We start from the raw sequence: 12,557 nt of genomic DNA, 5'->3' as shown, positions 1-12,557 counted from the left end.
CGTGACATGAGTGATAGAGCAAGTACTTACTATGAGACTTTACATCTTTTTACACACTTCAATAACAAAGCTAGCTCAATCAAAAACTTCAAACCTCCATCTAGGCTCGCTAGGCGACAATTAATTTTCTCTCTTGGTTTAGAATGTGGTATGGTGAAATATTCATTAAGCGCTTTTGCAAAAATGGATGCAGCTAGGTGCCCAAACCCTAAGCTGTAGTGTGCAAAGTAGCACGCCTGGAGAATCCAAAATCCCTCGGAGTCCCAGCGTTGGACTTTTCGAGGTCTGGTCCTTTTCCTTGATGGAAAATGTCATGAATGAATCCTTGCGTGTCCTTGATGAAATCATGGAAGTCAAACTTTAGCATGAAATGGAAGAAGCCCAATATGGTAATTGGAATTGAGCAAACGAAGAAAATCCAAATCTTCGGATGTGTCTCCCACTGTAACTTTTGCGTTGTCTGGTTGCTCTCGAGAGTGAAGAAATTCATCCCGAAGAATCCCTGCCAAAATTGCAAGGTCAGCTTTGACAAAAAATGCTTGGTGGGTTCGATTGCTCACCGAGATAAAAGTACTCGGTAAAAATAGCAAAGTTAGGGCAGACACTGTGTCGGACAATACTTTTCCTTCATTCCGAGTTTGCTTGAGAATACCTTTGGAGATGTTACTATCGCCGACGGCAACAAAGTTGGAGGCCTGGATATAATTAGTCAAAACCTCAAATACTGTTTCTTATATATAGTTTATAGATAGTACTCACACACTTGATCTCATTATCCATCCGACTCACAAAAGCCTTGGCCCGGAAATTCAAGTTGGAGATCATGTTTTCTCGAAGTAGGAGCGCTTTGGAGACTCGCTTTGTTGCCGCAGAAGAATGAAGACTTGACTCGATCCATAGATCGTGATCTCGCACAATGGCGCCAAGGTTATTAGAGGCCGCATCCATTGTTTCGGAAATGTGAATCACATGTCGTGATAATTCGTGAAGCTGTTTGTATCGTTCGACGAGGAAATCGAATGTCTCGTCTTTGGTATAAGAGCTGGTTTCCTTGAATATCCTTTCCCGCGACTATAAATTGTTCAATGTTAGATATCCAATGTAATCTTGTAACAATAGCAAAGCGAACAATACCTTCTCTATGTCCCGCACTGGCTTCTGGAAACTCCACAAATCTTCCTCACACTGGTCCACCACGATACTCAGTGCAAACTCTAGCATCAAAAATGGCTCCTCCTCCCACTTCCTGAGGTCTGCATTATGCAGTAGGCGTCTCAGTTGAAGGACAAACTCGTCATCCAGATCAAAGCACACAAGTACATTGGTTTCATCTGCAGGCTCCCCCGTTTTGCCTGGGCCGTTATCTGTATTTGAATCAAGACGCGAAGACCGCCACAGAGTACAAAAGGCCATAAAATGCCAATCATACTCATATTCCGGGGTAGGCCTTAGGGCTGGATCTTTGTTGTGCACGACTTTTGGCATGGATGCCTTCTTGGAGTCTTTCTCCGTTACCTTTTTGGAGAGAAAACGCGAGAATGTTCCTTTATGATACTTCTGATTAGTGAATCCCCGAATGTCATCTGTGAACTCATACCATAGCTTCTTTCTTTATCAGACTGTGACAGATTTTCAGAGCTGCCAAACATTCCATTTGCGTTCCAACCTAGTCTTCGAAAGAAGAATTCCGGGAGAAAGAATTTCTTTACTAATTCTCTGCAAAATTTCCCGCTTCCCTTCATGTCTAAGATGTCTTCCACTTTAGGCATGATGCTGATATAGACATTAGCAAGTTTCGAATGTTTGGCGGGTGGTTTCGTTCACATGACATGAATACCCGGCGTTCGATAGAACTAAATCGGGATCTATCAGCATGCTGCGGGAGCAAATCGCATTTATTCAGTTGACTAACATCCCTTGCCAATAATTCAGTCTGGCTCAAACCCTGGACCTTCGGTAGATTTTCATCCCCCGGTATCGATGGCTGGGGAGGGCTAAGTGCCGGTGGTGCGGTACCTGGGCGTGGAGGCACCGGTATCGATAGTTGGGGAGGACTAAGTGCCGCTGGTGCGGTACCTGGGCGTGGACTCGGTGGAGGCACCGCCCACCGCCAGTAGTGGATGTTCACCGAGGCATTTGCTGTCATTATTGCGGAATTGCACAATGGGGTGCTGAGCTTTGCCCAAAGAAATAGGAAATGAGAAGGAAACAAGTCAGCCTCCGGGCGCGGCCAGAGCTCACATTTTGTGGTCAGGGGCAGGACAGCAGCAGGTGGTCTTTACCTTGAACGGAAACACGAGGTGCATATTGCATGTGCAATCTTGAATATGGTTGGCTGTCAAAGTGAGCGGCACTCTTTAGTGCCTGTTTTGCTTTTTCGCCCCCAATAGTAAATACTCTCAGGAGCGTGTAGTTAGGGCTGAGAATAAGGATCCAGCTTTTCTCCGCTATTTCTATAAATGAAGCGCTATGTGAGTCTTCTCAAGCTCATGGAACATTTTTGAATGTATTATGCATATATTGGAAACTTGAACATAATAGATTGTATACGAAATAGTGTCAAATGTGATTATTTACCTAGCCCCACAGCCACTTATGGGTTGCCATAGGACCCATAAACAACCTTGGGACACAAATGCTTACATTTGCGAGACTATTTTGTTTTAGTGTGCTTTGCTGACGCCTCTCTAGTTATCTGTGGGGCCTGGATGTTCTCTAAATGTATATTCCTGGGAGCATATTGGCTCCAATCCCTGTCACTCAAAATTATTTATCAGGTCAGACACTTGCTCCCGCTCAATATATGTCAGTTCTTCTGGAAATTGTGTGTCAGGAATATCTTAGAGTACAATCAGGAATGATAATAATGCTCTAATAATAAATCACTGGTTCACTATGTAGGTAGGGCATAAATTAGTTCTTTCAACCGGCAAATAGTTAATCCGATTGACATCACTTGTCCCTGTCCCGAGCCGTATGTGGCCCGAACCGTCCAATGTATCTGCGCGGGTCCCAAAGTCGGAAGGAATGCTTACCAGTGGAACAGCATGGCCGTAGTAAGGGTTGACCATGACTCTCTTCAGGTTGAACAACACTTGATGTACGAAACTCTGAAGGCATACATCGATGGAAAGATCCATCCGTTGATAAGAAGCCGCGTCTGGCCGCACATTCGGGTCTGTGGCCGATATGCTCGAAGTGATCCCGATGTACATATTTCACCTACCGAGAAACGGGAAAAACGATTCAATTGGCATCGACCAATAGCTGTTATCGTCAACGAGTTCACGCTGGAGATCAGGTGTTTCCCTGGACGAGACTACGTGCAACATTACGCTCTCCTCATCGCGTATTACCTTAAGCTGAACTCGATCAAGGCCCCTGCATCAATAGTAGAATATCTTCTACCTTCTTCAGAAGCTTGTGTGAATATTCTCTTGCAGTCCAATTTGCGATTCATGGGCGCTGTCGACACAGTCATCCTTGGGTATGTGGATCATCTGGCCACCAATGAAGATTATATCTGGGAAACAGGGACAGATGTCCCCGATCAGTTATTTGCATGGAAACGCTTCTCACTAGCCGATGGAAGTGTTGTTGCCTTCGTGGGAAGCATGGTGAGCCTCTGGGGCGATATCATCGGAAATGTCGTTCGCACAATGCGAACCCAGAACAACATATCCAGTGTTTTTTACATGGGAAAAGCAGGGTCATTGAGAACCCAAGATGTGCCGAATCAGGTGCTAGTCACCGGCGAATCGAGTCGTGTGGATGGCAAGCTTCTTTCTTGGGAAAGCCCCCTCAGTACGACATTATCGACGATGAAAATCGAACAACTTTGTCAGGGGACTCACGTTACGGTGCCAAGCCCCTTGGTCGAAACTGAGGATTGGTTAGCTATCAACAAACAGGATGCAGACTGGGTGGACTGCGAGGTTGGTTACCTAGCAGAAGCCTGCCAAGACAACAATATTCGATTCGGGTATTTGCACTTTATTTCAGATAATGTGGCACAAAAATACATATATAATCTTGCAACAGAGCGCCAGGAGGCTGTTATAAGCGCGCGGAAGGGTATTTGGGACAAAGTCAGGCAAATCCTGGCCACACATTTAGGTATAGAGGACTTGGGGGGAAGTATGCAAGGGCAGGTTTGTAAAATATAGACTGCATTCAAGTTCAATACCGTTCTTTTATAGTGCTAGTAATCAGTAGTAACAGCTAGAGCATTACGATATCATCAATGGAGAGAAAGTGGGCCAGGAGGTCAAACTTGGTGAGTATTGCAGTTGCCACTCGTGTTTTGTCTATCCAACCTTTTCTTTTTGGGGCAAACTCCAGCTTGACGCAGTCAGTCTAGTAGCTCGGGGGATCTCCAGCGTATCGCCAAATGGACTGCCATCACTGGTACTCTATCTTTCATGGAAATCTTTTTTGTTTCTAGCACCTAGCACTGATAAATAGTCCCTAGCCCCTAGAATTGGTGACAGAGAGTTCCCCAACATGGGATTTAATGTCAGGATGCGTTTTCAGGATCGAGACTAACCCTTGCTGCAAAGTGTCGCAAGAACTGACAATCTACTAAGCTGCCCATTGAAGATGGGAACGCTCAAGGCTGTATGCTCGAAAGCATACTGGTCGATTCAGTACTCCTAGTTCAGCTTCATACCCAACCTTGCATATAGAGGAACCCGGGCGTACCGCCCAAGCAGTCAATTTCCAGCGGTGTAGAAGTTTGTATTGGCAATCTGTCACTATGCTACTTGCTCCTCCGTATTTCAATGATTATAACTGCATAATAAAGAGTGGACAGGCAAAACCAATACGTAGTGGAAGACAAAGGAGAACTTGAGATACTTGACCGAAAGCCCTGGGGAAAGTCCAATCTCCCTTCATGATAAAATTAAGAGAAACAAACAAATTGTCCTGCATGCATGTCCAATCACGATAATCCTGCCCAATGCAGCCACATTAATTCCATGATGAGCTTCAGGAAACCAAGTGAAATCCAACGTATTGACCCCAAGGGGAGAAAGATACTTTGCGAATCTCGACACCAGCTTCGAATGATCCGTGCATTTATTTGGCAATTTTGTTTCCCCGAGACTGATCGTCCGGTCGATGAGACAGGAAACCACCATCTGACCGTCTGGTGAAAATGCGACTCTGTTGATCGGAAACCTGCTTCCTTCCATTACACTGTATGACGCCCCGGCTATTGTCCGAAGTCTGATTGTGGTATTTTTTGAGCAAGATATGAAGTGCGTTATATGATGAGAATGCAATTGATTCCACTGGACCGGCATTTTTGACTTACAAAGTCTATAGAATATTTTGAAATCCCCGTTCTGCAAGAGGCCATAACAGGTAGGGGTGGTTGATCACTGGTCCCGATCTAGACAATCAATCAATCAAGCAAGCATTCTTTACATTTTTGAGTCTCTCTATTTGACAATATATAGTCTGTACCAAAACACAAGAATAGGTATGAGGTTCTAACCCGCAACCCGAACCCGAACCTCATAGATTCCCATTTGCTCTGTGCTTTAGTATTTAATTACATCTTGGTGGGAATTGATCGACGCAGCTGTAGCCAGAAGATTGATATCCATTCCAGAGGAAGCGCGCTCAGGGGTACGAGAATAAGGACCTAAATTTGAGCGCATGTGCTTGGCGTACCTAGTTGGAGAATTGAGTGAGGCGAAACATCTGCAACCTGCGAGACTGGGACGTCGCGTCGTGCTAGCAGCTTTGACCATGTCACGAGGCAGTTTGGCGGAGTGGTCTAACGCGCTAGACTTGAACGAACACATTCGTGTTAACACATTCATGTTATCTAGTCCTTTCGAGGGCGCAGGTTCGAACCCTGCAACTGTCGATTTCCTTTATTTTTTTGCTGTCGTATTGTCGTTCTCCGGTCATTCACCGCTTTCCCGTCCAGCTTGAAAAGCTTGAAATATGAGTTGCGGAATTTAAGCGCGTTCATGATATGATGGGCATAGTTTGCACGCACACGCATCGAAAATGTAGATGTTCTCCGTGCGTGGGTCAATGTTCTGCTCCCAGAGGTTGCCATGGATCAAGTACGAATTGACAGTCCGATGGTCTTCATATAAGCCGGGGGGGGTATAACTTTATCTAAAGTCAATTCCATAACATCATTCAGTTTCTTCCAGTGTCCGTTTGCCTGAATGTCGAGATTGTATATTCCTGGTAATGAACCGCATGCTAGTTAGTCAGTCTCCTTGATCAGATTGAAGTTAAGGGAAAGAAAGACAGGGATTTAAAAGAGAGAATAGAGTGCCCTGCAGCTGGCATACCCAGCCGATAGAGTAAGTGACGCACTAATTTATCAGCTCCTTTGTGTAGGCGCCCGCCCGACTGGTGTGCAAGCAGACAGGGGCTTGTTTGTATTAATCGAAGTGTCATCCGATTGTGTCCGCATCTACAGGGTCCAGTAGTACCAGTTAGTGCTGCTACCTACATAATCACTAGGCTCAGACTCCATCCCATCTAAAACTGCCTATACCACCGAATTTATGAATTTATTATGTGCTAAATATTTAGTTAGCCATTACTACTACTAAACTACTCTTGAGGTAGTTAGGATTCTAGGTGTTGCAAGTCTACTTAGCCCGAACTAGATCTACACGTAAGATATATACATCGGAATACTACATGGATATTATTTATGGGGACTTTATGACCTTTCAAGTCTCTTTGGTTAATCTAGATCGGAGTACTCCGTACATAGTGATAAAATCGAAATCCTTGGCGACGGTGCCTTATTATTTAGGCTCGCAAAGATTGTCGGATTGGTCTGTATTGTAAAATGTAGGGGTCCAATCAGTGGTATTCAACTCTCTGTATTTCTGTATCGGCTCTTGGTACAATTTATATGGAGCCATGATTACATAACATTAATTACAAAAATGTGTAGGATTAATAAATCCCCCGGTATGCCGGTCGTCATGCTCCGACACACCCCCTCAGCTATCCCAGTATGGGATTGCTGGACTTGTTAGATCGGCATATTGATCTCCATGGTTTAATTGACTAGGCCATTAGATAGCCTATGTCCACCATCCTGAGCATCCTTAGGAAGCTCTCATGCTTCTGGCGAGATAGCATCTTTGTGAGTCCATCTGCAACCATGCTCGCCGTCGGCACCCATCGCACCATTATGCGTCCTTCTCTAACCTCTTGCCGAAGCTAATGATGATGAATATCGACATGCCGAAGCTTCGTTTCGAAGGCAGTGTCCTCACTAGTAAGTAGGCTGATCGTTCTCTCGTTGTCGCAGTCGATCGTCATATTGTGGGAGGGTTCAAAACCGAGGCTTTTTAGTAGTCGACGCCACTATTGAAGTTGCTTCCCTGTCTCTGATAGGCCTAGCAACTCTGCTTCAGTGGTTGACGTTGTCACGGTGGGTTGCTTACTCGCTTTCCAGTCAACTGGTCCACTATAAGCTTAACAGATATAGCCTGCAGAGCTCTTTCGATCTAGGTGATCTCCGTATGAAGCATCGCTTGCGAACTATATGGACTCGATTCCAGTGCTTACTGCGTCTGCACTATATTCAATAGCTAGGTTCCGGGTAGTATATAGGTAACTGATAACCCGGTCAGCTGCTTGATGGTGCTAGGGCCCTGGATTCGTTAAGAACTGAGCTAGTCGAGCGGTGGCCTTTGCAGCATCTGGCCTAGTGATAGTGGTGGCATAGCCTGCGGATCCAACCTTCTTTTGATAGAGAAGGATCTCCTTCGGGGTGGCTACGCCTTAGTAAGGCGTCAATTCGTTAACTAGTAGTAGCGTATAGATAGGTGGTCGATCTGTCAAATTGTAGCGGGTAGCAATGCTTATTATATAGCTATCTTGATATAGCCAGAGCTTCTTCTGCTTCCTATCGCGAATGATTCGGATATTGAGAAACCATAATGCTTCTCTATGATCTGTTAGCTCCTAGTATGCTTCTAGATCTCGCTCCAATTGTATAGCTCTTGCCTTAGCATTTATATGGCTAGCAATTAAGATATCATCTATATAGAAGAAGACTATTAGCCCTTCTCCAACGAAGATATAGGGGTCTTCTAGTACTTGTTGCAGACCTAGCTTTCGGAGTACACTAGCTGCTTCTTGTTACTAAAGACGTAGCGAGATCCGTAAGCCGTACAATACTCGACGAAGCTTCTAGTATTTACCTAAGGACTGGAACCCTTCTAGTATCTGCGTATACGTCGGTTTCTCTTAGCTTAGCTTACTATTCAGGAATGCAGTGACAGCATCTCGCTGACGGAGGTCTAGGTCAAAGGCAGCGACTAGTACAAAGATCATTCTTACTGTTCTTACTACTAGCGTAGCAGCTCTCTTTTCTTCATAGGTAATCGTCTTAAGATCCCTACGAATACAGATTTGAGCCTTCAATTTCAAAAGGTAACCGTCCTAGTCGAATTTGTATACAAAAACCTATAGTAAGGGAAGGATTTGTATCCCTCGATCCTTTAGCTTTTCAATAACTTCGAATGTCTCTTTTTTAGATAGAGAGTGGATCTCTTTCTTCATTGCTACGAGAAAACCTTGCTAAAAAGGATGATTTATAATATCCTTCTAGTACTTAGGTGGTAGTAGGAGATCATCTCGATAGCGGCGAGCGTTTGGTTTCTCGGCGTATAGACCAGCTGTAAATGTATATAGTAGAGCCGGTGGCTCTTCTTCGTCAATACCCTATACTATAGTGGTTATATATGCAAAATCGTCATCTTGCTTTGCTTTACGTATTCGACGTCCACTTAGTATATTGCTGGCATCTATATTGCTAGAGATCTCTCTGCTTAGTGCTAGTAGTTCTGCCTGGAGCTGTCTTTCTAGCTCATTTTCTACCTCTCTATTAGGTTCTTTATTGGGTTCTTTATAGGCTTCTTTATAGGCCTAATCTTCACTAAGCAGTTGATCATCTAGATTATACGTATCTACCCCCTAATCAGGGCTAGTTTTTACCCCTTAGTGTAACCTAGTTTCTTCATTTAGTAGGGTTAATGGTGATAGATCTTGATCCTTCTGTATGTCCTAAATCTTACCGGCTTCTTTTCTGACCGAGGTCAGAAGTATAGGTGGTAGGCTTATTGGGGTAGGCATTAATACCTACTTGCTTACCTCCTAAAGTAGGGTGATCTCTCGGTAGTCAACCTTACTTAGCTGAATATCTTATGAAGTATCTGGTAGAGCATCTGGAAGAGCATCTAGTAGAGTATCTAGTAGAGCATCTAGAAGAGTATCTGGAAGAGCATCTGGTAGAGCATCGTCGGTTTCATCTTGTCGGTTTTAATACTCACTTTCCGGCGTACTAGTTGCTTCCTAGCTAGCGATCTGATGGTTGATGATTTGTGCCACTTCGTCGGGCGTAATCTCTTCTAGCTCTCTCACTAATGATAGTGGAATAGGCTGAGATTTCTCATAGTCCGGCGAGTATTTACGTGCTTTATCAATAACTGCATCTCGTATATACCTTACTTTCCCACTGTGTGGAAACTAGATTTTGTAGATATTAGATGCTAAGTATCCGACTAGGAAGCCGACCTCTGCTCTTAGATTCATCTTATCTGACTGAATCTGCTTCTCAATACGACAGTACGCTAAGCTTCCATATAATCTAACATTTACTAGATTGATCTTTAGGGCTATTAGAGCAAATTCTCTTCTTACTTCTTCCCATAGTATTAACCACTTATTCTCAGAAGCAATATATATAGGGGTGCGATTCAATAACTATACTGTAGCGCTTGCGAATTCAGGCTATAGATCTTTCGGAAGCTTGCCTTCAAGAGAGAGTATACGCATACGGGTAATGATTATCCCGCCAGATCTCTCGGCATACCTATTCATCTCTAAGTGGCCGGGTGGAGTATAATATATCAAGATACCATCGCTTATCAAGCTGTGCTCCGCTGTTTTGCCTGCTGCAGCTTCATTGTCATAGTGAAATGCCTTGATCGGAAGGTTCCACTGATTCCTTGCTAGCTGTATAAACTGGTTGATCGCTATCTGGCATTCAGGCTTTAGCTTATATATCATGATCCAGTGGAATCTCGGCCCTTCTATATAGAAGTGAGATATCCATCGATGTCGATTGTATACTGGCGGCAGTTGTATTAGATTAAAGTAGATCCTTCCAAATCGTCCAAAAGTACGTCCTACTGGCCGGCGAGAGATCTGCTTTGGTGCTCTCCCAATACGATATGTATGGCATAATGAAGCTTCTTCTTTCTCTGCTTTCTGGAGGACTATACCGTCTACCATAGTAGCAAGCTTAGCTACGGCGCGGGGCTCAATATAAGTAAGTCGCCGATGCCAGATGTCAGCCGATGCCTTTGATTCCTACGGCTTTACTAAGGATCTCTGTGTGGCATATGCTTATTGTGGTGGTAGGGCCTCGTTTGGTTCGTTAAAAATCTATAGGTTAAATTGATCCTATAGATACACATTGACTACAGGTAAATCCTTTGGATCTCGAATGCAGTTTGTACGTTAACACCAGGTGCCCCCTTTCTTCTTTAGTATCGTGTACGATACTAGATTTGTATGGAAGCTAGGCGAGTAGAGAGCGTCACTCAATATGATCTCTATTCTTCCTTTCTGTGGATGCTTGCCGACTAGTCGAACTGTACCTCTCCCTAGCACCTGTGTAGTACTATCTCCTATAGTCAAATTGATGACTTCTGGCGTAAAATCAATAAACAATACTCTGTTATTGCATACATATAAACTCGACCCAGTGTCAAGAATCCATCGATTGTGGAGAGAGAGCTTGCCAGTCTTTGCAGCTGAGAGTGCATGCTTGCCAATCTGTATAGCTTTACTTGGTGGCTAGTAGGTAGTGGAAAAACTGACTTGGTTTGCAGATTTATGATACTTTAGTATAGCTTCATTGATAGCTTTGTGGACCTATTGCTTCCACCCTAGATCATTTGCTAGCTTCTTTCTAGCTCTCTCTAGCTTCCCTTCGTCTAGGGTATATCCTTCTAGGCGTATAGCTTCATTTATAAGCCAGCAGTTAGCTACCTTGTAGTGTGGATGACTATTGCCATATAGACATTTTCTCTTCTCGAATGGAAGCTTCTCTTACTTCGCTTCCGGCTTTGCTTCTCGATGACCTTACCAGGTTGAAAAAGCACTTTTTAGAGCATTAGTTGAGGTCACAGTTTTAACGCCTATCTCCCGATTCATTGCACGGAATAATTTAAGAAGATCTCGAGTGTCATATTTCTTCTTATCCATAACAATCTCTTAGTATTTTCCTTGCCACCAGATTGGCAGTACCTCTTTGACTATATGTAGGAAGTCTCGATTGGAATCTACATCGCTAATACCGAGGCTAATAGCTTGCTCTCTTAGTGAATTCCACTTTTGAAGCCACTGCTCAATATCACCGGTTGGTTTCTGCATAGCAAAGACCTTCCAATTCATACGGATTTCTTCTTCGTACGCCGTTAACCGAGCAAATCTAGTCTTTAGGTATACAAGCCTCTCATACGGAGTACGATATGTGATCAGAGCAAGGTGATACATTGGGTCGAGGTAGGTAAGGATATACTCGTTGACATCACTTAGTCCTTTTGCTTACTTCTCCCACTTCGTATACTTCATTTTATACACGTCCATTCGATCTCGCCAAATCCTTCGATCCTTGTCATCGCCGTCCTCTGGGTATTCCGGTTCCACCGGTTCTTAGAGAGGTATAGATCTTATTGCTTGGGATTCGGTTGTCGTCGGGGGATCTAGGTTGCAAAGGTCCCATACGTTCTTTTGCATAGCATATAGCTGCACTTTTGCAAACCAAGTGAGCCACTGCGGCGAGTCCTTCAGTTTTTCGCCCTTCATAGCGGAGAGAATTGATGCTGCCTCCATTGCTGGATTCAGGGGTAGCTGGGAATAGCTTCACAATTGCTAATTCAGGGGTAGCTAGGAGGTTTCAAGGGGTAGAAAGCAGGCTTCTAGTAGTGTACTAGATACTATATCTCAAATAGTAATGCTTTCTTCGATGCGAACCGGGCTCATAACTGTCGGATTGGTCTGTATTGTAAAATGTAGGGGTCCAATCAGTGGTATTCAACTCTCTGTATTTCTGTATCGGCTCTTGGTACAATTTATATGGAGCCATGATTACATAACATTAATTACAAAAATGTGTAGGATTAATAAATCCCCCGGTATGCCGGTCGTCATGCTCCGACAAAGATCCCTGCGATGTACATTGCCCGATCACTACCTTAGTGTGAGTGTTATCGTCACTATTCGAATCTTGCAACGTGGAGGATCGGCATATATATAGTGTAGATCCATGTAGACTGATGTAGATCAGGGTTCATTCAGAAAATCCTGTGAGTCCTCACGTCACCACCGAAAATTGGGCCTCCGCCTGTTCAAATGCGGAATCTTCACTCCACTTCGATCTTTCACTAGTGCCCATAGCTCCGGGATAGATCGATCTTCCCCATAAAAAATCTCAAAAATCCCCAAATTCCCCCAAACGATGATGTAATGGCGTCCTAATCGACGTC

The 12,557-nt window shown here is 44.1% G+C and overlaps 2 protein-coding genes across 2 annotated transcripts; one reads left to right on the top strand and one right to left on the bottom strand.

The window, feature by feature from the left end:
- Positions 1–208: 208 nt before the first annotated feature.
- N7487_004125 (uncharacterized protein) lies at positions 209–2,146 on the bottom strand (the record flags this gene model as incomplete). Its single annotated transcript, XM_056871872.1, has 7 exons — positions 209–502; positions 561–695; positions 760–1,071; positions 1,135–1,544; positions 1,598–1,773; positions 1,825–1,853; positions 1,913–2,146. The coding sequence occupies 7 exons, from the start codon at positions 2,144–2,146 to the stop codon at positions 209–211; spliced, it is 1,590 nt and encodes a 529-aa protein (XP_056729592.1).
- A 901-nt stretch (positions 2,147–3,047) lies between these two features.
- Positions 3,048–4,166, top strand: N7487_004124 (uncharacterized protein; the record flags this gene model as incomplete). The annotated part of the gene is made up of 1 exon (XM_056871871.1): positions 3,048–4,166. The coding sequence occupies one exon, from the start codon at positions 3,048–3,050 to the stop codon at positions 4,164–4,166; it is 1,119 nt and encodes a 372-aa protein (XP_056729591.1).
- Positions 4,167–12,557: the final 8,391 nt, after the last annotated feature.

Source organism: Penicillium crustosum (assembly GCF_028827405.1).
Source record: "Penicillium crustosum strain IBT 35664 chromosome Unknown utg000002l_segment0_segment0, whole genome shotgun sequence".
NCBI classification, from domain to species: Eukaryota; Fungi; Ascomycota; class Eurotiomycetes; order Eurotiales; family Aspergillaceae; genus Penicillium; species Penicillium crustosum.
The sequence above is the reverse complement of the archived record's forward strand: the minus strand, read 5'-3'. Positions and strand labels throughout refer to the sequence as shown.